This window comes from Mirounga leonina, unplaced genomic scaffold, assembly GCF_011800145.1.
Source record: "Mirounga leonina isolate KUSES-001 unplaced genomic scaffold, KU_Mleo_1.0 Mir_151, whole genome shotgun sequence".
Lineage (NCBI taxonomy): Eukaryota > Metazoa > Chordata > Mammalia > Carnivora > Phocidae > Mirounga > Mirounga leonina.
In genome coordinates this window covers 42,399,295-42,425,402 of record NW_023270377.1, presented here as the reverse complement: position 1 = coordinate 42,425,402, position 26,108 = coordinate 42,399,295, and the positions used below count along the sequence as shown (strand labels likewise).

Sequence of the window (26,108 nt, the reverse complement as noted above, 5' to 3'; positions counted from 1 at the left end):
TCATTTTTGGGAAAAAGTAGAGGGAGAGATAGGTATCAATTGGGCAAATCTTTTGTCTTTCGGTCATCTCTGGAAAAAGCAGTAATGCAAGCCTGGGGGGTGCGTGGTGGCTTAGTGTGAAAACCAACTTCTTTTCCAATAGTGAACATCTCATTGGTAAGTTAAAATGGATGCCTTTAAAGTGGTTTGGATCAGTTAAAGGGAATCACTCAATGTCTATGAACTAAAATGAGTTATCTACTAAGTTCAGATATCTACTCGATCATTACTCAGTCAAACCACAATTTTACATATAAACATAAATTGGCTTCAAACTGACAATTGGTTTCTAACTTGTTGACAAGGGGATTTGTTTTTGCTCCAATTTGTATGCTTTTGTTTATTAAACCATCTTCTGCACAATGTACAAAAAAGTGTTTCAAAAAGCAAATGTTTGAGGTAACAAGTTTTATGAACTGTCTTGGTTTTGGTTAAGTATCTTTTTGGAAAGCCTCCAGATCATAATGGATTTAGACCAGTATAGACAGCTTCCCTATGGGTCTTCATCTTCATGTAATAGGGACAACTAACTAAAATAGAAAACTTCAAAAAAAATAAACTGTTGGCAGAATGACAAAATTCTCCTACTTTTAAAATGAGTATCTGCCCAATTTTTTCTTCACACCCACCATGACACTCCTAGCAAATGAAACCACGGGATAATAAAAGTCAACATGTGACTCTAAACATCCTCATATCCTCTTTCTCAGCTAACATCTGTGTCTCGACCCACTTTCCCAATGGCATGGTTAGTCATCACACTATGGGCTATAGGAATCCATTTTTCTTCCTGGTTGCAGCTGCTCACTCTGGGATTGGCAGCTCCTCTCTAAACTTCTGCTACCATCCATCAGGCCAGTGGATTCACAGGCCACATCAGTGTGTGTGGAGCTCCCATGTCAGCTCCTGGACAGATTTTGTGGGCTTCCTGTTTCCCAAACCAAGGGTTGGACTTTGACTTCTCATCATCTGAATAGTTTAGTTTTTGTTTTCCTTTAGCACACGACAGCTAGTTTTTGTGTTAAGAAAAATGAAATGTATTCAGTCTCTGGCTCAGTTCTCTAAATTCAAATAATTTGAAGAAAGGAAATACAGGGGTAGGAATGAGAAAAGAAAATACTTTCAACCTTAGGAGACTTTTCTAATATTTCTTTGCCTATAGTAGATAAGGGGCAGGTCGTCCTAGAGAGAAAACTAGCTCTGGATATGTTTTCAGTAAAAACGTATTTACGCCACACTTTGGCTTAAAAACCTTTGATTGCTCCCCATTGCTTAAGTCCCAACAGCTCAGCATGGCACTCAAGATCCTCTTACAACCTCCTTTTAATGCTTTGAGTGCTTAGCTTGTTTGAGGATAGGCATTCTCTCATTATGTTCCTACTCTTGTTTTTTTTCTTCTCTGTATATGATTCCCTTTCTTCCCTTCTCTTCTCTTCACAGTCCTGAATCATCCTTCTAGAATCAGCTCAGATGTTCCCAACTCTGCCAATTATGATTGTAGATAATTCTCCCATGGTCCTTACCCCACTGCATCATAAATATTTATTTGCACTTTTATCTCCATCCTAAATTGCAAGCTTTTTGAACATCAGGGTTTTATCTATGTCCTCGTCACCTTGTATGTTCAGCAATCAATAGAGCCTGATGTTAAAATTCATATGATGGAACCGATATTCAGTCAACAAATATCTATGGAGTAGATACAGTATACCCCAAGGCAAACTATATGAGCCTACTCTCAAAAATCCAAACTGTCATTTGGAATAAAAAAACATATGTGCACTATACACAAAGTCATTATACCATAAAGAAGCTCTGGCATACATGTCAAAGAGAATCAGAATTCAGAGAAAGGACAAATCACTGTGGACTCAGTAATAAACTGGTAGAGAAGACAATAAGGAGGGAGGACAATCCAGGCAGCCTTGGATACGATAAGAGAAAGGTTTGGAGGAATATACACAAAATGATTCATGAATGAAATTTCAGGTGGGTAGGATCTTGAGTTGATCATGCTGGATTCCATTCCAGCGTGATGTGCACAGGACAAGGAATGCAATGCCCACCATCTGCCTTCTCTTGACTATCCCAATTATGCAGCAAACAAAATCTCGACAAGTAATTCACATTCCATCTTCAACAGCACAATATGCAGGTCTTTAAGCCTCTGAGAAATAAGCACCCGGTAATTATCTCAGATGAAAACAGATTCGGGGTGTGCGTGCAGGGGACTTGGGGAAATAACCGTGGAGTGAGACAAACTGGCTCCAGCTCATGAGCAGCAGGTGAGGTGAATGATTGAACCCTCCACTCAGCTCTTTCAGAGTTAACACAGAGTGGCGATATCGGGTTGTTTTCAGGTCATAAGTTGAGGTCACCCCTTCACTTCTCTTTACGTGTGGTATACAGAGGGGAAGGAAGAGGAGTGAACTGAGAAAGTAGCAGGAGTTAAAGGGTAAGATCTGGCAAATTCAGAGTAGATCAGCAGTTAAAGCAGCTTTTTTTTTTCTCCCTTCCTATTGCAAAAATATTTCTAATCCTCCACCCTGTCAAGTTAAAAATCTCACTTCACCTGATACTCGGGACCAACAATAGGATTTTTGCAGCCTGGGTGAGAAGGAATCCACCATCTGCTCAACTTCAGAGGAGTTTTCAGCTCCAGCCCATATTTTTGTTCAGGCAAACCCAAATGAGAAACCCTCTGAGGAAGAGGCCACGGTGATGCAGAGAGCAGAATTTGTGAGATGTGGGTTACACTTGTGTCTCCTCCCCTGTGGGGTCTAAAACTCTCATTAACAGAATCGTTACCCCGGTCGGTGAAAAATACCTGGTGGGTGGTGGGATTGCTAACCACAGAGTTAACACCAAAACCATGAACACAGCTTTCTAATTGATGGAGAATTTTTTTCTATCATCAGATAAGCTTGCTGATGCCTGCTTCCCCTTACTTCCTGAACACTAAGTTTTGAGGAATGGCCATAGGAGTTCCTCTAAGTTAAAAACCAAAACATCGGGGTGCCTGGGTGGCTCAGCCAGTTAAGCGGCCGCCTTCGGCTCAGGTCATGATCCCAGGGTCCTGGGATCGAGCCCCATATCGGGCTGTCTGCTCAGCAGGGAGTCTGCTTCTCTCTCTCCCACTCCCCCTGCTTGTGTTCCCTCTCTTGCTGTCTCTTTCTCTGTGCCAAATAAATAAATAAAATCTTTAAAAAAACAAAACATACGAGGTGTGAATTGTTTAGACTGTGAGCTTCATGACTTCCTCCAATAGCATCTCTAGTGCTTAAAATGTGACTGGTAACACAGTAAGGACTCATTCAATATTTGTTGACCAAACAATAAGATTGCTATATAATATTTATAAAAGACAAGCCCAGCATGAAGTGACACAGAAAGTATGAAAATTTACTGGTTGGCAAATGGTAACAAAAAGAAAACCATGCCATAAATTTCAAGATGAAAAACAGTAAGTGGATCAAAGAAGGATATTTTAAATCATTTTTTTGAAGTTTAATTCACCAACATTGTCTTGTATCTACGCTCCCCACAGCATAGTAACAGGTATAGAAAGCCAAAGCTTCTGAAGTTGAAGTTTGGAAGCGGTGATAAATCCATAAAAACAGGAAAAGACTTCAATATGTTAATTTCTTTTTTCTTTTAAGATTTCATTTATTTGAGAGACAGAGACAGCAGGAACAGGGGCGGGGACACAGAGGGAGAGGGAGAAGCGGGCTCCCTGCTGAGCAAGGAGCCCAACACAGGACTCCATCCCAAGACCCTGGGATCATGACCTGAGCCAAAGGCAGACACTTAACCAACTGAGCCACCCAGGCACCCTTTCAATATGTTAATTAAAAAAAAAAAATCAACAGAATTTTCTAATAGGTCTCTCCAATTTCCTCTTGACTCACAACAGTCTGTTTAACAGCCAGAGTAAGCTTTTTAAAACACAGAGCAGTTCATGTTACACCCCTGCTCAAACCTGTCAATGGCTTCCCATTACTCTCAGAATAAGCTTCTCTACAAGACAGCTTTCACACACCTCTTTGATCTCATCATCTTTTGTTATTTCGTATTTTAGATGCAATCCACAATTTGTCTAATAACTGCTGAGTTTTGTCCATTTAATAGACATTATTTGGATTTCAATTTTTTTTTTTACAGATTCTAAATCTTTTTTTTTTTAATTCTTTTAATTTCTTCTGCACTCTATTTTCACTTGTAGTGGTACTTTTGAAATTTTACCATGCATGCTTAACATCTGTGTTCAATTTCCTTCAGTAGTATCTGTGTGGTGAATATTCAATTTTGCACAATAATTTAGCTGGGTATAGAATTTTAAGTTGATGGAGGCACCTGGGTGGCTCAGAGGGTTAAGCGTCTGCCTTCGGCTCAGGTCATGATCTCAGGGTCCTGGGATTGAGCCCCGCATCGGGCTCCTTGCTTGGTGGGGGGCCTGCTTCTCCCTCTCCCTCTACTGTTCCCCCTGCTTGTGCTCTCTCACTCTCTCTGTCAAATAAATAAATAAAATCTTTAAAAAAAAAAAGAATTTTAAGTTGATGGATATTGTATTCCAGCTATGTGAAGAAATTATTCTACTCTTCTCTTTCTTGTTTCTGTTTTAAATTTAGCTTTCAGTTTGTCTCTCATTTCTGTGTAGGTAATATATTTGTTCTCTCTTGCTACTTTTGGGATCTTTTCTTTCTTTCTGATGTCCTTTATGCTTGAGATCTGTATTTCTAGAATCCAAGAATATATGACAGTCCCCAGTGCAGCTCCTACTTACAGTTAAAAAATCATTTTTGGTTCTATAATTTCTTCTAATGTGATGAGCTTACCTATGCAATTAAAAATCTGCTCTATTTTATCTAGCATTTCTATGTATTTTTAGTGGGACAGTTTTTAAATTTATCTAGAAATTATAAGTCAATACTGAAATTATGGACTATTTCAAAATGAACAGTGAAAGCACTACATATTAAAATATACAAAGTACTTCTCAAAAATATACAGAGTTAAATTCATTTATAAGAAAAAAAAGAGAAAGGCTCAAAATAAATAAAGCACTTGAATAAGGAAGTTAGAAAAAGAACAAAAAATTAAACTGAAGAAGTAAGATGGATACACCACCAGATTGATATGTGATATATGACCACTACGAGTATGTACAAGGATGTGGAGCCAGGACTCTTACTCTGTTAGGACAGTGTAAACTGGTATTGCCATTTTGGAAAACAATTTTGGCATTATTTAGTGCAATTAAAGATGTACATACTCCATGATTCAGCAATTCCACTCCTAGGTATCTATCCTAGAGAATTTCATGCACATTTCATGCACCAAGGAGCACACACCTTTAGCCCAACATCGTTTGAAATAGTGAATGAATACTAGAAGTAACCCACATGCATATCAACAGTAAGATGGATAAGCCGTGATATAGTCACACGATGGAATACTATGTAGCAATGAAAATGAATACACTACTGCTGCACACTCAACACGGATCCATCTTAGGAACAAGATTAAGTGAAGAAAGAAAATTGTCAGGAACAAATATACTTTGATCCCATTTATGTAAGATTCAGTAACTTGCAAACCTATACACTATGTTTTCTAGGGATGCCGACATATTTGGTAAAACTGTAACAAAAAGGAAGAGACTGGTAAATGCAAAATTTAGATTAGTGGTTACTCTGGTTGGGAAGAAAGCAGAGTGGAGTTGGAGAGGGGGCACAGGAGACTTCTAAAATTCTGGTAACCACTGCGTACAAAGTGTCAACAGGCAGCCTTCTATCCACATATGTATGTATAGATGTCTGGAATGACACTCATCAAATATTAATGTGGTTATATGTAGGAGTAGATTTTGGATTATCTCACATTTTTTTTTGCATTTTTTTCTGTATTACTTTAATTTTTTATTATGAATAAGCACCATTTTAATTTTTTTTTTTAGAGAGAGAGAATACACACATACACACATGGGGAGGGAGGGACAGAGAGAGATAAAATCTTAAGCAGGCTCCACAACATGGAGCTTGAGCCCATGACCTGAGCCAAAATCAAGAGTCAGACGCTTAACCGACTGAGCCACCAAGGTGCCCCCACTTTAATTTTTTAAATGTCATTCTGAGGGAGAAAGATAGAGAGGAAGTTTCTTATGGACTGCATATTTGTGTCTCCTTAATTCATATGTTGAAGTCCTAACCCCTAATGTGATGCTATTAAGAGGTGGAGCCTCTGGGAGGTGATTAAGTCATAAGGGTAGAGCCCTCATGAATGGGATTAGCATCTTTATAGAAGAAAACCTAGAGATTAGGAGAAGGAAGGGAAAAATGAAGGGGGGGAAGTCGGAGGGAGAGATGAACCATGAGAGACTATGGACTCTGAGAAACAAACTGAAGGTTTTAGGGGGGTGGGGTGGGGGGATGGGTTAGCCCGGTGATGGGTATTAAGAAGGGCACAGACTGCATGGAGCACTGGGTGTTATGCAAAAACAATGAATCGTGGATCACTACATCAAAAACTAATGATGTATTTTATGGTGACTAACAAACATAATAAAATTAAATTAAAAAAAAAAAAAAGAAAAGAAAACCTAGAGAGTTCCCTCCCCACTGGGCCATGTGAGGTCCAGTGAAAAGGCAGCTGTCTCTGAACCAGGAAGCTGAATCAGACACCCAATCTGCCAGCACCTTGAACTTCCTTGATTCCAGAACTGTGAGAAATAAATGTCTGTTATTTCAAATCCACTCAATTAATTATATTTCAGTTATAGCAGCCTGAGCAGGCAAAGATACAGTGAGGAAGATGAATAAGTAGGAAAAGAGGCTTGTGATAGAAAGCCCAAGAACAAAGATCCAGCAATCAATCTCTTGGGTATTTACCCAAATGGGTTGAAAACTCCTGCCCACCCCAAAATTTCCACATGAATGTTAATATCAGTTTTATTCATAATTGCCAAAAATTGATCAACAAACTATAGTACATCCATACAAGGGAATATTGTTCAGCAATAATGAGAAATGAGCTCTCAAGTTACAAAAAGACATGCTTAAAAGCATATTACTAAGTGAAAGAAGCCATCTGAAAAGTCTCCAGACTATATGATTCCATATGACAGTCTGGAAAATGCAGGACAAAGAAAAAGTAAAAAGATCAGTGGTTGCCAGAAGTTTGGGGTAAGGAAAGGAAGGATGAACTAGTAGAGCAGAGGAGATTTTAGGGCAGTGAAACTGAAATGGTGGATATATGATTTGGACAGCACAGAGAGTAAACCCTCATATAATCTTGGACCATAAGTTAATAATAGCATTATCACAACAGGTTCATCAATTGTAAAAGATGTACTACAGCAATGCAAGATGTTTCTAATAGGGGACACTGGGGAGGGGCAGGTAGAGAGGGAGTAGAAGGGAACTTTCTGTACCTTCTGCTCAACTTTTCTATAAATCCAAAACTGCTCTAAAATATAGTCTATTGGTTAAAAAAAAAAAAGGCCCAGGAACAGGGCAAAGCATTCTTGAAATATCTAGGGCAGGTATTTCTTTTTAGCAAATCCTAAGCTTACCACATTCTTCAGAATTTTTTAATGCTTCTAACACCCCTGGGGTACGAACGAGTGTGATTCTGCTCCCACTGCTGAGGAAACTGAGGCCAGAGGATGTAAACATCTTGCCCTGGGCTATACAGCAAGTGCATCCCAGAGCCAGGATTCAGCCTGTGGCAGTCCTTACTCCTGGCCTTGACCTGAAGCTGCCTCCCCGTAAAGGGGCAAAGGTGAGCTGGACATCAGTGTTCACCTGCTTCCCACCTCAGAGTAAATTACAATATTGAAACTGGAGAACTCAGCTGCTCTGTAAAGAACTAAAATAAATCTGCCTTACACCGGTTTAATTCCCCTGGAACTGTATCGTTTGCTCTTTTTTGCTATAATAGTTAACATGGATTGCATTTAAAATCTCAGGATGAAAACGTTCAAACAGGATAAGCACGATGTCAACAGTCTTTTGATAGGAGGTTTTTTTTCTCTTTTAATTCTTGGGGAAGCAGGGGGTGTTGTTTTATCAAAAAGACTTGTCAAAAAAAACCCAAAAATAAACAATAATGGGAATATGACATATTAAAAAGAAACATAAAATGCAGGTTTGTTTAGGTCTATAACCATAGTTGACAATGTTCTCTATTACTATTTTTTACTGTATTCTGAATTAATACAAATACTCAAAAAGTATAGCTTATAAAATGAAGGAAAGAGCAAGTGTTTTGTCAGTTCAAAATATCTTAACCAACCAAACTGTTTTTTGAGTTCCTAGTTTGTAGGAGAACCACAGTGGGTACTGGAGGGAGCAGGGAGGTCAAAAAAGGAGGTCAGGCTTTTACTTCAAAGAGCTTGTGACCTGCTTAGACACATTCAGCACAGAGGAGATGCTGGTTATCTTGCAACCTGTGCTCCATGAAGGATGAGGGTGAAGATTTCCTTGACGCACTGGGACATCCACAGGTCCTCCAGGAATGACTGGGAACTGGGCTGGAGTGAGAGGGATGGCATTGCATTCTTAGCCATGGGAAGAGGCTCAGAGTCTTTGAAGAGTGAGTTTGGTATGTTTGGGAATAAGAAGATCTATTTTTCTGGGGCAGGGATGTGAGGAGCTTGGGGCAGTTTGTTGGGAGGGGTCTACAGAGATAAGATGTTGGAGCGCCAGTGACAAATACAGAAGAGTTTTTGCTTGAGTTGAAATGTGAATGAGAGTTACTGCAGGTTCTTGAACTCCCTCAAAATCTTATCTCCACCTCCCCCCAAATGGGCTGTAAATTTACCCTTGATTTCTCCTAAGAAAATCCTGTTCTTTTCCCCACCAACAACAAAAACCATTTATTAGAAGCCTATTTTTTTTGCCAGAACAAAAACTCCAGTCTTCTTTACAATCCCCAAAAGTAAATAAGGATTATCCTCATTTACATGAAAAGATGTGAGCATTCAGAAAGATTAAGTGATTGCCCAAGGTCACATTTTGAGAATTTCAAATTTCAGAATTTCCAAATACCGTGCATCATTCATTTTATCCATCTGTGTCCCTTTAGCCAAGTGACCTGTAGGACCTTTGCTTCTAGGCCAGATAAATACGATTGATACACACACATACACAAATTTTTATTTTACGTTTTGGGGGCCAATCTCTGTCACTGCAGTGAGTCAATATGTAAATGAATGGGCATGGCTGTGTTCACTAAAAATACAAAAATTTGAATTTCATGGAATTTTCATGTCACAAACGTATTTATTTTATTTTTATTCTTTTTCAACCACCTAAAACTGTAACAACCATTCTTAGTCAAGGGCCCTCAAAACAGGCAGGGGCTTACTCACGTTTGACTTGTGAGTAGCAATATGCCCACCCCTGTTTTAGGTTTATTGATTGGAGCCCTAAGCTAATAAAGCCAAGGTTAAATGTCTTATCTCTGTAGAGACTGCTTGCTTTATGTTGTGAAAAATCCTGTTTTGTTGGCAACAAGCTATTTTCCTACCTGGGCCACATGTTTTGCAAACCTGTAAGGGATTACAAGGGCAAAGATGGCTCAGTGCAATCCATACAATAGGAAAAACAATATACATGCTCCTCCCACAAATGTTAGTTACTTCCAGCACATTTCTATTATAGTCTAGGTAAAATTTTCTAAAAATGTATTCATTGTAACTTTGGGATTTTAAGAATGCCTCACTGAGAAATGGCACATGCATTTTTCATGTTGTCTAATACATTGTATAGACACTCAGGAAATATTATAGCAGCTCACGTTCAGAGTTCGTTATGTATGTTAGCACCTCTGAGTTTAACTCAGTATTAGCCTACCCTTAATTCTTTAGATACTTGTTTCACTACATTCATTCATTCATCCCTGTAATCAATGAATATTACACATCTACTATATCCAGTCTTATGGTAGGCACTGGGAATTCAAAGCTGAATACTAAAGTCCACAGTTTTGGGGAGAAGACAAACACACAGAAATCCCACTGATGAAGAATATACTAAGTGCCATGGTACAGATGTGTTGCAGGTGTTGTGAGAACCCAGACCACAGATGGAAGAGCTTTGCCTGGGCAAAACTTTGGAGAGCTAGAGGCTAGAGACCTAGAGCTAGGGGCTAGTGAGTACCAAGGAATGCTTTTGGAGGAAGTAAGTTGTGAACCAACTCTGGAAGGATACATACAACCATGATGCCTCTATCTACAAATGGGAAAACAATACTAACTAAATTGTTACATGAGAGAGAAAGGCAAGAGAGGACTGGGGGATAGCCATGAACCTATTATCTTTGAAATCCCTGTTCTAGCATTGTCAACTTTGAACATAACTAGTGAATAGTCATATGCAAATCACACACACCCTCCCACTTACAGTATATTTCAGATTCAAAATTTCATGAAAAACAAACATTAATAAAATAAAATAGAGCATAAAATTTAAAATGATAAGAGAATTCAAATTTCCCTTCTTAAATCTGAACTGAAAATAATATTAAGGGTACAGATTTGATTTTTTCGCTGAATTTAAGACACATAAATCCAAACATTTTTGAAAAAGTAGAATGCATTCTCACCTGAAGGACTTTCCTGATTCTTTTTAGATTGTGTATCAAGAGCAGGTTTTTCTCTTTGGAAACACGACCTAACTGTTCATCCAGTTGTATTAACAAGTTTTGAAGAAGAATTGTTGCCATGGTTTCATTGTTGGAAGCTGCCTCCCTAAAAAACAAAACTGTTATTACATAGCAGGAAACAACTTAGTAGAATGTCTACTTTTTTACCCTACTAATTTTAAAAGAGATCAATCTATTCCACAGTGACAAGCATTTAAAGGCTTTTACAAATTAAACTGTACACATCAAAGTAGATGCTAATCATTAGGGAAATGCAAATCAAAACATGAGCTACCATTTCATACCTATTAGGATGGCTATTACTGAAAACCCCAAATAATAAGTGTTGGTGAGGGTATGGAGAGACTGGGACCCTTGTGCACTGCTGGTGGGAATGGAAAATGGTACAGCCGCTGTGGAAAACAGGATGGAGATTTTTCAAAATATAAGCAGAGAATTACACACAGCAATTCCACTTCTGGGTAGATACTCAAAAGAATTGAAAGCAGGACCTTGAATGGATATTTGTACATCAATGTTCATATTAGCTTTGTTCACAATACCCAAAAGGTAGACACAACTCCAGTGGTAACTGGCAGATGAATAAACAAAATGTGGCACACATCTACAATAGAATATCATTCAGCCTTAAAAAGAGAAGGAAATTCTGATACATGCTACATGAATGAACCTTGAAAAAAATATGGTAAGGGAAATACATCAGCCGCAAAAACACAAATACTGTGTGATTCCATTTACATGAAGTACCTAGAGTCGTATTCAGAGAGACAGAAAATAGAATGGTGGTTGCCAGGTCTGGGGTACAGAGAGTGAAGAGCTATTGGTTAATGAGGACAGAGTTTCATTATGGGAAGATGAAAAAATTCTGGAGATGGACAGTGGTGATTGCACAGCAGTGTAAATATACTTGATGCCACTAAACCATATATCTACAAATGGTTAAAATGGCATATGTTATGTCACATATATTTTATCACAATAAAAAGTTAGAGGATTATTCAAAGCAAAAAAATTATTGTGCATGATAAACAGAGCTTTAAAGAATGATTATAAAACATAATAAGAAAAAATAATTATACTGCATCTGTAAACTGAAAATTGAGATAAACAACAGGTGTACTTCTTGGCTTTTTAATATTTAGAAATTACTGGGATTTGGGCTTACGAAAAAACCAAGGCACTAGAAGCCTTAAGTTTTCATCTACAACCAGAAAGAACAATGATTCTCTTCCTTCGAAGAAGCTTTCCAAATCCTTGAAGAAAATTCTTTATCTGCAAGAAGTTACCTACTCAGTCAAAAGCAGATCACAGAATAAATCCACAGGGATAGAGCATAACGCATTTGTACATCAACCTCTAGGGAAAATACAATAATGTTTGATCCTACCAGTCTTGATTTTCAATCCACTGAGCCAACAGATGTCGAATTTCCATAGGAAAGTTGTCATCGTAGAATTGATCTACTTGCTCCAAAAATTTGATTTCTAATTGTTGGACTTGATTCCACTGAGACATGCTATAAATGAAGAGGTAAAATTAGAGTTTAAAAATAATGTTAATAACTGTGGTACATGTTTTTTTCCCTTAGAATTTTTTTTAAAAGATTTTATTTATTTATTTATTTATTTGAGAGAGAGTGAGCAAGAGCGAGAGAGAGAGCACGAGTGAGCACAAGCAGGAAAGAGACAGAGGAAGAGGGAGAAGCAGATTTCCCGCTGAGCAGGGAGCCTGATGTGGGGCTTGATCCCAGGACCTTGGGATCATGACCTGAGCTGAAGGCAGACACTTAACTGACTGAGCCACACCCCTCTCTTAGGTTTCAAAGACAATGTTTTCCATTAGTTAAGTAACTGAAAAAATTTTTCTTTTATAGTCACCTTATATAAGAAAACAGTAAAGAGAAATGCTTTCAATCCAAAGATAAAAATTTTGAGCTTTTTCCTAAGTCATCCCTTAAAAGAAAAAAAAGTTCTCTATCCCCAAACCATGTCCTGCTTTGCTCTAATAGGAACTCCGGAACTTTCTCCAGAAAGCTTTCACTCCCCCTCAACAGCTCCAATCTATCACACAAATCTGTGTTCTCAACAAATTCCTTTCCTATCCCTTGCTCCATCTGCACTCTTGACTTTGAGCAACCTGAAGGCAAACATACTCAACTGCACCTTCTCAGACCTCTTTAGACTTTCTGTATGAGGAGCACCCAATAAAAGCTTCTTGTATGTCAAACTGCCCAATCCTTTTTTCTTTATTTCAGATTTGTCTGGCTTCCAGAGTCATACTTATATTCCTAGACCTCTGGTCAAATTTGGTCTTAGCTTGGGGCGCCTGGGTGGCTCAGTTGGTTAAGCGACTGCCTTCGGCTCGGGTCATGATCCTGGAGTCCTGGGATCGAGTCCCACATCGGGCTCCCTGCTCAGCAGGGAGTCTGCTTCTCCCTCTGACCCTCCCCCCTCTCATGTGCTCTCTCTCAAATAAATAAATAAAAGCTTTAAAAAAAAAATTTGGTCTTAGCTTTATGAAGAGTTTCATGTATGCATTTTTGTGGGCTCTAATTCTTTCAGTTCAAAATATCTCTGAATCAATACATATTTATATTTCTCCGTATGATGATCCACTATGACTAGGCAGAGCTTTTAAAGTCAACTTCTAATTAGTCTCTGGTATGCAACTGACAGTGGTTAAACCCTCAGGTTAATTGAGGAAGAAACCACACTAGATATGTATTTGGCAGCCTCTCACAAAACAAAAGTATGTGTTTCCCCCACATTATCCTATTCTCACCAATTTAGAAGCTTTAAACATTGCCTAACTCAGGGAGATCAATACGACATCTTGAAGTTACAGTATTTTACTTTTTCCAAAGTCAAAGTTCTGAGAGTTTTATCAGCAATTTTAGATAAAGGAACAAAACTTTTACATGATTAATCACCATAATATCTCAGTCTATCTTGTAGGCAAGTTAAGATTTCCTTTTGCCTACAGAAGGTCATGATAACAGATTTCATATATTTCATATATGGATTCCTCAGTTTTCAAATGGAACCATTCTGGGGCACCTTTTCCCTGATCTAAATCAATAGAGGGATGTTTTGCTAAAAGAAAGGAACCAGGAAAAGAAATAATGTTTTATTTTCATATCACTTAATATCTTGAAGACCTTTACACGCACCATTCTAGGTATATTGTGAGTGTCTCAGTAAGTGCTTGTTAAATGAGTGGCAATTCTGATGTGGTTGTGAATAGGGCAAGTGGAGAGTAAGTTTTACTCCAACTTTAAAAACGAAAAAAAAAAAAAATCTGAGGGACAAGTAAGCAAAATGACTCCTACCTAAGATGCACAGCTCCTAAGGACCGATCTGAGGTCTCCTGAAACCAGACACAGTTGTCTTTGCAGATGCTGGAGATATATATAGATATATATATATCACAGACTTGGAACATTTGTTCCCATGCTATAATGACATTGTCCTGCTATATCCCTGTCAACTTATTCTAGATAACGGTGAGAGAACATGAGCTGAAAATGCCATTACGATCGTCAATACTACTTTTCTTAAATCCTTGCTATGATTTGGGTGAAAATCTGTTTTCTAACTAAGAATTAACTGGGCTTAACTTGTCCCAAAGTTAGATAAATTACTCCTAGGACCTGGGTCCACCTTCCAGAGAGCTGAACTTAAGGCTGAAGATGGGAAGGATAAGGTGTATAGTCCAAGGACCCTCTTCTCTGTTGAAGCCTCTAGAAATGCCTTTAGTCATCCTTAGCTCCCTTCTTGGCTCTCACTCTCTAAGGGCTCATTCTCCCATCACAAGAAAACTATGGAATATTTCTTCTGAAAATTGAGTGCCTGTCTATTCTCTTTGAATGTCCTAATATAATGCCCCTAAATAATGCCCCTAAATAAAGGGGCATTTTGTCACGCTGTCTGGGAGCTGAGAGTGCCACGCTGGCTCTGGGACACGCAGCTTGCAATGGAGATGATATGCCCTAAAATACCACTCCCTCTCATCAAAGCCACAGCCACTGGCTACCCCGGCTCCGGACTTGTTTCTGAAAGCCAGGTACTCAGTCTAAAGTCAGGCACTGTAGCTCAGAGAAGCTAAGAAAGTGAAGAGGGGCTCACTTTCAGCACTTCCCAAGGACACACCTCCGCATCAGCCACAAGTGTCCCTCCCACCGGGCAGATGTGGGGGCTGAGCCCCCGAGTCTCACCGGGAGACCTGCGCCCGAGCGCGTCTCTGGATCATCAAGTCGGACGCTGTGTCGAATCACTCATCCTCACACCAGCTAAAGTGAAGCGACTGTCATAGCACCGAGTGAAGAGCACAGCCTCAGCCGCATCCTGCATAAGTACTTCCTGGCCCGTGCTCCTCCGGAGAAGCAACACGAAGGTGTACTCTGCCTACTTACCTGGCTCTCTCAGCCCAGGTCCCAGGTTGGTGTCAAGTCCAGAGTCAGAATCGCCCTTCACAGTCCCCAGGACAAAGCCGCTGACGCCATTGTCAGTAGGGGATTTGCATCTCTCCTCCCACTTGAGGCTTTCCTGTGCGTCAGTGTTAGCGTCTCTGGGACTTTACTTGAGTCGGGTCCCACCCACTCTCTATTCTAGAAATGCTAAAGAGCAGAGACAATCAGGCCCAAGCCCCTTTGCAGGGCGCCCTCTCCTCATCCCCACCAATCACTCCTGTAACTGCGGGGGGCCCAGGGGCGTCAGGAGGTGGGTGGGTAGGTGGGGGCTACACACACTTTTCTTCAGTGGTTTCCCAGATAATCTGAGACAACCCCCACCCCCCTCTCCGCCCCCCAAGTAAGTCTCTTTACTTGCCTAGAGGTAAATTCCTGGCTTCCTCCTTTCAGGCTCCACTCACCCTGGTGAGCCAGCCCCTGGGAGGGATAGGGGTGCCAGGACCAAAATAGATCTTAGATCTCAAACTCTTAGATCTCACTGGGCTCCAATTCCAGCAGGGTCTGCTCACTAGGAGGAGGACAGCCTCACCCAAAGGTTCGGGCCAGCTCCTGTGCGGGCTACTCACGCCTGCCCTTACTAGCCCAGCATCCTCCTTCCCACCTGCCCAGTAGCCCTGTACCTGGTTGCTATGGGATGCTTTTCTCCCTTTGTGACATGGGCCTATTCTAGAATCACAGAGCTGGAGGGAGCCTTGGTCTCATCTGATTCTAATGCCTCTTTCGTATCTGAAGAGACTGAGGCCCAGAGAGGTGACCGGAGTTACTCAATGAGTTAGCTTCTGACCCTGGATAAGAGGCCAGGGGTTTGCACACCCTCCCTGGTGGTTTTTGACTTCATCTCTTCCAAGCTAGATGTTAACCCTCGACACACAAGTTCTACTAAATATTCAGGAAAATAAAGATAAAAATAAAGGAAGATAGACTGAATGAGGCAGAAAGAATGACTCAATTTGTTTACGCATGAGTCTTCAGCAATACACTAAGGTAAAGGTCTGCTTTCCCACTCTCAGATCAGTCATCAAGCGGGTACACTTACCCGGGGTTCCCTCTCCCTCCTGACATTATTAGCACAATCACGTGCTTAAATTCACCACCCCTGTCCCTCCCGCACACACAAAAATAAGTCGGTCCACTCCAGAGTCACACTCCGCATCACTCTATTCCCTGGTCAGGCAGGCCTAGTCTTGGCTGCTTGCTCACTGGGCAGTTTCCAGAAGCTTCTGCTACTCTGTCTCCACCTGAAGAAAATGCCTAATTTGGGTTATCCCATAAGCTATGGGGCAGAGTCTGGTTTTCTCTGGGGAAGCAATCTGTCCTGAAAAAGTCCACAAATTCTTGGCACTCAAAATTCTGTACACTCTGGCCCCAACCTATCCTGGAATCTCCCCTCATCCCCCCCTCCACACACACACACACACTCCTTACCCAGGAGCCCAAGATCTGAGGCAGACCAATCTGTTCTGCTCCCTAGATGAACTCTCCTATTTCAGTATTGATGCTCCCTTCAACTGCAGCTTCCTCCCCCCCATCTGTCTACTTACTGAAATCCTATCCCTCTTGTTTCTAAATTTAATTTAATTTTAATTCCAGTGTAGTTAACATACAGCGTTACATTAGTTTCAGATGTACAATATAGTGATTCAACAAGACAACAAGTCCATATGTTACTCAGTGCTCATTAAGATAAGTGTATTCTTAATCCCCTTCCTCTATTTCACCCATCTCCCCACCCACCTCCCCTCTGGTAACCCTCTGTTTGTTCTCTATAGTTAAGAGTCTGTTTTTTGGTTTGTCTTTTTTAATTTTTTTGAAATCCTTATCCTTGGTGAAGATTTCACTGATGACTTCAACCCACAGCAACTTTTTCCTGCTCTGAATTCTCATCACACTTCCCATCCAAATGAGTGCTGTCCAAGAAAAATAAAATGCAAGCCACATGCTTAAATTTTCTAGTAGCCACATTAAAAAAGGTAAAAGGAACAGGCAAAATTAATTTCAATGCTATAAATAATCCAATAATGCAGAATATTAACATGTCAGCATCTAATCCATATAAAAATTTTTAATGAGATGCTTTGCATTCCTTATTTCATACCAAATCTCTGAAGTCTGGAGTGTAATTGGCACTTTCAGGAAATCTCCATTTGGACTAGCCACATTTCAAGAGTTTAATAGCCTCATGTGGCTGGTGGCTACCCTATTAGCACAGATCTAGACCACTCATTTAGCACTTTTCACTTCCTGCCTTCTAGTGTTAGTCATACTGGTTTGGCCTGTCTTTATCATCGTTATACTCAACTGTTGAGTGCCTGCTATACAAAGCAGAGACTTCTTTCTCTTCTTCCTTTTAAGGACCTCACCTCGGGACTCCCTCGGCAGTTTTCAAACTGATCTCATGACACCTTTATCCTCTTAAAAATTGTTGACAGCTCCAAAGAATTTTTGTGTACTACTATTCTGTATTAAATTCATATTTACAGTATTAAAACTAAATCTGAGGGAAAAAATTAAAATACTCACTCATTAAAAAATATAAGAATAAACCCATTATGTGTTAAAATAAACATTTTTTAATGAAAAACAAGTATATTTCTAATATAAAAAAATGAGTGAGGGGGCACCTGGCTGGCTCAGTTGGTGGAGCATGTGACTCTTGATCTCAGGGTTGTGAATTTGAGCCCCACGTTGGATATAGAGATTACTTAAGTAAATAAAATCTTTAAAAAAATTTTTTGTTACATTTTTTAAAAAATTAAAAAAATTAGTGAGAACGAGTGGCATAGATTTACATTTTTAAAAACCTCTAATGTATAGGTTGGGAAAAGACGGCTGGATTCTTATATCTGCTTCTGCATTTTATCTTTTGCAATTGTTTTGGTTGAAGTATTTGAAGAAAATCTGGACTCGCACAGATACGTAATTGGAAAAGGAAGAGCATTTTAATAGCCTTTGCAGATAATGTGGCTATCCTTCTTTGATGCGACAACAAAACTCAATAAGTGGTAGTTTTTTAAGGGTTGGCGCACTGTGGAATGTGAAACTCCATCAGCAAGCTTTAAATATACTGTTACATTAAAATCTGTTGGCATATCTTGTATTTTAAATGGAAATTTTACTCACACATGATTTTGTAATATCACATATTGGTTTTTTGGAAAACTATGAATCCACTAAATTACGCAGGTCTTCTAAATGCTGACACACTTTATCATACAAATCAGAAAATTGTATTAGCTAATATCACCACGGATCTCATTAGAAAAGTATTTTTAGGGGTGCCTGGGGGGCTCAGTCATTAAGTGTCTGCCTTCAGCTCAGGTCATGATCCCAGGGTCCTGGGATCGAGCCCCACACCCTTGTGGGCTCCTTGCTCTGCGGGAAGCCTGCTTCTCCCTTTCCCTCTGCCTGCCGCTCTGCCTACTTGTGCTCTCTCTCTCACTATCTCTGTCTCTGTGTCAAATAATAAAATAAAAAATCTTTAAAAAAAAAAGTGTTCTTAAGTATCGGGAAATTGTTAAGCTCAGAGGGAGGATGCAGGTTTTCCAAATTCTAATTTTTGCTTGAAAACTCCAATTTTATTACTGGAAACAGACATTGCCAATGTTTTTCCTGAAGTGACAGTTGCACCCTGTTCGTTTTCAGGTAAGTGTCTTCCAGATACCCAACTTTGAATAACCATAGTTTGTCAAGTCATTGTTCCAAGTAAGAATGATGTTTTGTGACAATCACACAAGTGCTTTTTTTTTGAGACAATCATCATACCTCAATGTGTATACTTCTCATTTTATGACAGATTATGAGACATTAATTTAAAATTTAACAAAATTAATTTTCCTGCTTCATTGAGAACGTTATTGAGTTAAACTGGCATTTAAACAGTTTTAAATGTGTGGTGGTAAAGAGTACAATGACTTCTAGAATAATTTGGCATCATTGCCTTTGTTCATCCTGAGGCACCAACATTACCCACCATTGCTTTGGTACCATCAGTGCAAATGTCAACAGAGTGAAAAGGCAAAACATTATTATTATAAAAATAGTTTTGAGGCACCTGGGTGGCTCAGTCAGTTAAGTGTCTGCCTTCAGCTCAGGTCATGATCCCAGCGTCCTGGGACCAAGCCCCATGTCTGACTCCCCGCTCAGTGGGGTGTCTGTTTCTCCCTCTGCCCCTGGCCCTGCTTGTGCTCTCTCTCTTTCTCTCTCTCAAATAAATAAAATCTTTAAAAAATTTTTTAAAAAGTTTTATTTTCACAGACAGGTGGCTTTTCCTAAAAAAGGTCTTGGGGACTATCTCCCAGATTCCGCAGACATTTATGAAACCTCTGTTTTGTCTACCATATCTTATCCACCATAATCAGTTTATCCAGTGGTATATCATGAGGGAATCTGTGCTCAAATGAACATTTTTTTCCTTGGTTAAAGCATCTGCCTTAAAACTCTACCTTCCTATTTCATGAACTGAGCCAGGCTTCTAAGAACAGGTATCTCTATGCCCACTTTTCTTTCTTAGAATCAAGTCTAAATAGCCAGGTCCCAATTTCTTGGCCCTACATTGACCCTGGCTTCATCAGTCCCTTAGAGTCAAAAACAAAGAAGGAAGGGGTTGGGGGAGGGGGGTGGTGGAGAAGAAAGAGGAGGAAGGAGAAGAAGGAGAAGAGGAAGAAAACCAAAGAAAAGCACGTTAAAGTGAAATCCCTTTGAGTTTACCAAACTCAAAGATCACAACAGATTCTTCTCCCCCTATAACTGATGCCCCATTGGCCCTAGTTAAATCCCTATTTCTAGTTTTTTTTCTGTCTCATCTTAACGTGGAAATATCAGATTATAGACTTGCAGAAAAACAGATTCTAGTTCTGATCATGCCACTTTCTAGGTGTACAAAGTCAGATTAGCTACTGAACCTCTCTGAGCCTCAAACTCTGTAAAAATGGGGACATTACATCCCACATGAAATTGCTGGGAAGATTCAAAGATCTAATGTAAGGACTGAGATAAGGGAAAACATTCAGTAATAGCTGCTATGAAGAGAATAATAATAACCAGGTCGTGAGGAACTTTGAAAGTGACTCGGTTAACCCTCCTCCCTTCTTTCCTCGTTCTACAGATGGGGTTTCAAGTGGAGATGAAGAGAGGTCAGCTGAGATAGGCAGGTTCACATCTGTAGATCAGAGGCAGAGAGGATTCAGTCAGTCCTTCTTGACTGCTTTTTCTACCATGTCTAAGCAGAGCTGCTTGGGTGGGAGTCAGCGAGGGAAGAGAAGGGGCTGTCACTTTCCCTGATGCTGGTTGTAAGCCAGCTCCGCCTTCTCCCAAGGCTTGTACAAAGAATATAAACATTTGTTCGTTTTCATTTTTGTGGAAGCACCTTACCTGTCCCATCCAAGCTTCCTCTCTAATGTGTCCTAAGAAAACCAGGGGGAGTTAGAGTTTGAAGTTGGACAAGGGAACGTGTACATACAGAAAGACATACTGAATTTGACGGGAGCGCATGTTAGTATCAAACGAGCAGGACAGCAAGGCTAATTGGGACAAGACGGTCTGGCGTGGGTCTTAGCTCATCTGAACACAGGCCCCTCCAGCTCCAGCAGAACAGAGACAACGCCTTCTACAAATGGCTTTAAATCTCCATCTTGTTAGCACACTCAAGTCCAGTTTCCAACAACGGTACTCCCTCTACTGCCACGTCAGGATAATTGCAAGTTACAAGACCCATCGCTCTTTCCAACAATCAGCACTTCAGCAGCTCTAACTCCATGCCAGACAAAGTACTGAGATTTACATGCATCGTTTTACCTAATCCTCACCATGCTCCACAGCATTAAGTATCATTCTTATTTCTAACTGACAAAGAGATGAGGCTTCATGAGACTAGAGGGACTGGTAAACAGTAAGCTGATGGTAAGGGGCAGTTTCCAGAGTCAAATTCAGGACCATCTGGCTCCAGAAACACTTGTAATCTTTTGGCTTTACTAAAAATCTTATCTGCTCATATAAGAAAAGCAATAAATGTCTCAGAGAGCTATGGGAGAAGTAAGTTTAAGGAGCTAAACACGAATCGCAAAATAGAGAGGCTCATTGTATAGTCTATTAATTAAAGATGATGCGTATACTCGGATTCTCCAGCTTTCCCTTGGGACATATGGACAGTTAGCCATGCATTTAAAAGTCCTGCATGTGTCATGATGGTGGCCACATTGCCAAGAGAGTTCCAAACCATTTAGCAAATTATGTGGTTCTATAGCATCTTGCTTATACTGTGTATAAGGTAACTGCTTCTGCTGAGCCACAAATTGGAAAATGAGTTTCAACAGCAGGCTAGGATATTTGAATTGTAGACTCTTCCCCAAAATTCCACTTTTCTGGTCAGTTAGCCACCTTGTTCCATTTAATGTATTTTTCATATGTTGGTCTCTCTCAGAATTGAATATTGAGTGGATCAGAACTACATGTTGGGGGAGGAGCAAGATGGCGGAGGAGTAGGAGACCTGGATTTCGTCTGGTCTCAGGAATTCAGCTAGATAGGGATCAAACCATTCTGAACACCTACGAACTCAACAGGAGATCGAAGAAAAGAATAGCAGCAACTCTCTGAACAGAAAAGCGACCACTTTCTGGAAGGTAGGAGATGTGGAGAAGTGAATCTGAGGCGATATTTGGGAGGATAGATGGCGGGGGAGGGGGCCTCTGTCAGCTGCTACGGGTGAGTGATAGAGCCGTGGAGCACAAAATCGGAACTTTTAGAAGTCGGCTCCGCTGAGGGACATCACTCTGGTGGCTAAGCGGGGGGTGGAACCCTCCGGGACAGTGTGGTCTCAGGACCCTCGGGGTCACAGAAAGACCGGGGGTGCCTGAGTGCAACAGAGCTCCCAGGTATCAGAGCAGGGAAGCCGGCTGCAGACGCGGAGCCCAGGTGCGGGCTCTCAGCTCGGGGTTGCCATAAACCGTGATCCGCGGCACAGTCGGGCCACTGCTCCTCCAGCAGGGACCCAACAAATGGCACATCCGGGGAGACTCACCTTCCTCCCCCGGGAGGAGCTGTGCGGGAGTGCACCGCAGGGATTGGCTGGGTTTGGAGACTCCACCTGGGGTCGGGTGCCAGAGATAGAAACGTGCGGTCACAGGCTGGGTGAGCACGGAGTGTGGCTGGAGACCGGGGAGACGGGAGTGACTGACGGCTTTTCTCTGGGGGCTCACTGAGGAGCGGGGCCCCGAGTTCTCGGCTCCTCCGGGGCGGAGATTGGGAGGCTGCCATTTTCACTCTCCGCCTCCAAAGCTAAACGGAAAGCTTGCAGGGAACAAAAGTTCCTGAGAGCAAACCCAAGCAGATTACTTAGCTGGGACTGGGCAAGGGTGGGGCACTTCCTTCCACCTCCAGCAAAGACATTTGGGAACCACGGCAACAGGCCCCTCCCCCAGAAGATCAGCGAGAACAGCCCGCCAAGACCAAGTTTACCCATCAATGAGAGCGGCAGAACTCCAGTGCTAGGGGAATAATGCACATAGAATTCATGGTTTTTTTTACCATGATTCTTTAGTCTTTCAAAGTTAATTTTTTTAACTGTCTTTTTTTTTGAATTTTTCTTTTTCCCTTTTTCAATCAACATCTTATCAATCCCTTTTTTAAAAAACATTTTTATTTTTCATTTTTAGAGTCATATTCTATCCCTTCATAGTAGTTACCCTTATTTTTGGCATATATATAAGTTGTTCTCTCTTTAAAATTTTGAGATAGTTTCTTCTACCAGATCAAAATATACCCTAAATCTCTAGTGTATGGTTTTGTTCTACTCTCCTGCCTGATCACATTCTCTCCCTTTTTTTTTCTTTTTTTTTAAAATCCTCTTTTCTTTTTTCAAAAAACTTCTTATCAATTCCTTTTATAAATTTTTTTATAATTTTCATCTTTACAGTCATATTCCATCCCTTCATCATATCAACCCTTCTTTTTGTACATATATAAGTTTTTCTTCTTTAAAATTTTAGGAGGCACTATCTTCTAACAGACCAAAATACACCCAAAAACTAGTGTGTGGCACTGATCTATGCACCAGCCTGATCATATTTGATCATATTCTGTTTTTTTTTTGTTTTGTTCTTTTTTTTAATCTTTTTCTTTTTTTTTTTTCTTTTTCTTTTTTCTTTCTTTCCCTTTCTTTTTTCCCTGGCTTCAGGTCTTTTCTGATTTGTTTAGAGTATATTTTCTGGGGATGTTGTTACCCTGTTAGCATTTTGTTCTCTCATTCATCTATTCTCCTCTGGACAAAATGACAAGACAGAAAAAATCACCTCAACAAAAAGAACAAGAGGTAGTACCGACTGCCAGGGACCTACTCAATACAGACATTAGTACGATGTTGGATCTAGAGTTCAGAATCATCACTTTAAAGATACTAGCTGGGCTTGAAAAAAGCGTGGAAGTTATTAGAGAAACGCTTTCTGGAGAAATAAAAGAACTAAAATCTAACCAAGTCAAAATCAAAAAGGCTATTAATGAGGTGCAATCAAAAAAGGGGGCGCTAACTGCTCAGATAAATGAGGGAGAAGAATAAGTGATATAGAAGACAAAATGATGGAACATAAAGAAGCTGAGAAAAAGAGAGATAAACAAGTACGGGATCACAAGGGCAGAATTCAAGAGCTAAGAGATACCATAAGACGAAACAACATTAAAATAATTGGGATCCCAGAGGAAGAAGAGAGAGAGAGAGGTTCAGAAGGTATATTGGAGCAAACTATAGCAGAGAACTTCCCTAATTTGGGGAAGGAAACAGGCATCAAAATCCAGGAGGTACAGAGAACCCCTCTCAAAATCAATAAAAATAGGTCAACACGCCAACATCTAATAGTAAAACTTACAAGTCTCATAGACAAAGAGAAAATCCTGAAAGCAGCTCGGGAGAAGAGATATGTAACCTACAATGGTAGAAACATTAGATTGGCAACAGACCTATCCACAGAGACCTGGCAGGCCAGAAAGGACTGGCATGATATATTCAGAGCACTAAATGAGAAAAATATGCAGCCAAGAATACTATATCCAGCTAGGCTGTCATTGAAAATAGAGGAGAGATAAAAAGCTTCCAGGACAAACAAAAACTAAAGGAATTTGCAAACATGAAACCAGCTGTACAAGAAATATTGGAAGGGGTCCTCTAAGCAAAGAGAGAGCCTAAAAGCAACATAGACCAGAAAGGAACACAGACAATATACAGTAACAGTCACCTTACAGGCAATACAATGGCACTAAATTCATATCTTTCAATAGTTACCCTGAATGTAAACGGGCTAAGTGCCCCAGTCAAAAGACACAGGCTATCAGATTGGATAAAAAAACAAGACCCATCGATATGCTGTCTGCAAGAGACTCATTTTAGACCCAAAGACACCCCCAGATTGAAAGTAAGGGGGTGGAAAACCATTTACCATGCGAATACACACCAAAAGAAAGCTGGGGTGGAAACCCTTATATCAGACAAATTAGATTTTAAACCAAAGACTGTAATAAGAGATGAGGAAGGACACTATATCCTACTTAAAGGGTCTATCCAACAAGAAGATCTAACAATTGTAGATCTAACAATCTAACAAGAAGATTTAACAAAAGGGTCTATCCAACATAGAAGATCTATGCCCCTAACATGGGAGCAGCCAATTATATAAGGCAATTAATAACAAATGCAAAGAAACACATCGACAACAAAACAATAATAGTGGGGGACTTTAACATCCCCCTCACTGAAATGGACAGATCATCTAAGCAAAATATCAACAAGGAAGTAAAGACTTTAAATGACACTCTAGACCAAATGGACTTCACAGACATATTCAGAACATTCCATCCCAAAGCAACAGAATACACATTCTTCTCTAGTGCACGTGGAACATTCTCCAGAATCGATCACATCCTAGGTCATAAATCAGGTCTCAACCAGTACCAAAAGATTGGGATCATTCCCTGCCTATTTTCAGACCACAATGCTTTGAAACTAGAACTCAATCACAAGAGGAATGTTGGAAAGAACTCAAATACATGGAGGCTAAAAAGCATACTACTAAACAATGAATGGGTCAACCAGGAAATTAAAGAAGAATTTAAAAAATTCATGGAAACCAGTGAAAATGAAAACACAACTGTTCAAAATCTTTGGGATGCAGCAAAAGCAGCCCTAAGAGGCAAATATATAGCAATACAAGTCTTTCTCAAGAAACCAGAAAGGTCTCAAGTACACAACCTAACCCTACACCTAAAGGAGCTGGAGAAAGAACAGCAAATAAAGCCTAAACCCAGCAGGAGAAGAGAAATAATAAAGATCAGAGCAGAAATCAATGAAATAGAAACCAAAAGAACAGTAGAACAGATCAACAAAACTAGGAGCTGGTTCTTTGAAAGAATTAATAAGATTGATAAACCCCTGGCCAGACTTATCAAAAAGAAAAGAGAAATGACCCAAATCAACAAAATCATGAATGAAAGAGGAGAGATCACAACCAACACCAAAGAAATAGAAACAATCATAAGAACATATTATGAGCAACTCTATGCCAGCAAATTAGATAACTTGGAAGAAATGGATGCATTCCTAGAGATGTATCAATTACCAAAACTGAACCAAGGAAGAAATAGAAAACCTGAACAGACCTATAACCACTAAGGAAATTGAAGCAGTCATCAAAATTGTCTCAACAAACAAGAGCCCAGGGCCAGATGGCTTCCCAGGGGAATTCTACCAAACATTTCAAGAAGAATTAATACCTATTCTTCTGAAACTGTTCCAAAAAATAGAAATGGAAGGAAAACTTCCAAACTCGTTTTATGAGGCCACCATTACCTTGATCCCCAAACCAGACAAAGACCCCATCAAAAAAGGAGAATTACAGACCAATACCCTTGATGAACATGGATGCAAAAATTCTCACCAAAATACTAGCCAATAGG

At 40.1% G+C, this 26,108-nt stretch overlaps 1 protein-coding gene across 1 annotated transcript in view; it reads right to left on the bottom strand.

The window, feature by feature from the left end:
* The window catches only part of STAT4 (signal transducer and activator of transcription 4), a 91,317-nt gene extending 75,998 nt beyond the window's left edge, over nucleotides 1-15,319 (bottom strand). The window contains exons 1-3 of the mRNA XM_035007507.1: nucleotides 15,116-15,319; nucleotides 12,092-12,220; nucleotides 10,645-10,789 (exon numbers count right to left, since the gene is read on the bottom strand). Of these exons, the coding sequence (XP_034863398.1) occupies nucleotides 10,645-10,789; nucleotides 12,092-12,219 (273 nt within the window). The 5' untranslated portion in view covers nucleotide 12,220; nucleotides 15,116-15,319. The remainder of the gene's footprint in view (nucleotides 1-10,644; nucleotides 10,790-12,091; nucleotides 12,221-15,115) is intronic.
* Nucleotides 15,320-26,108: the final 10,789 nt, after the last annotated feature.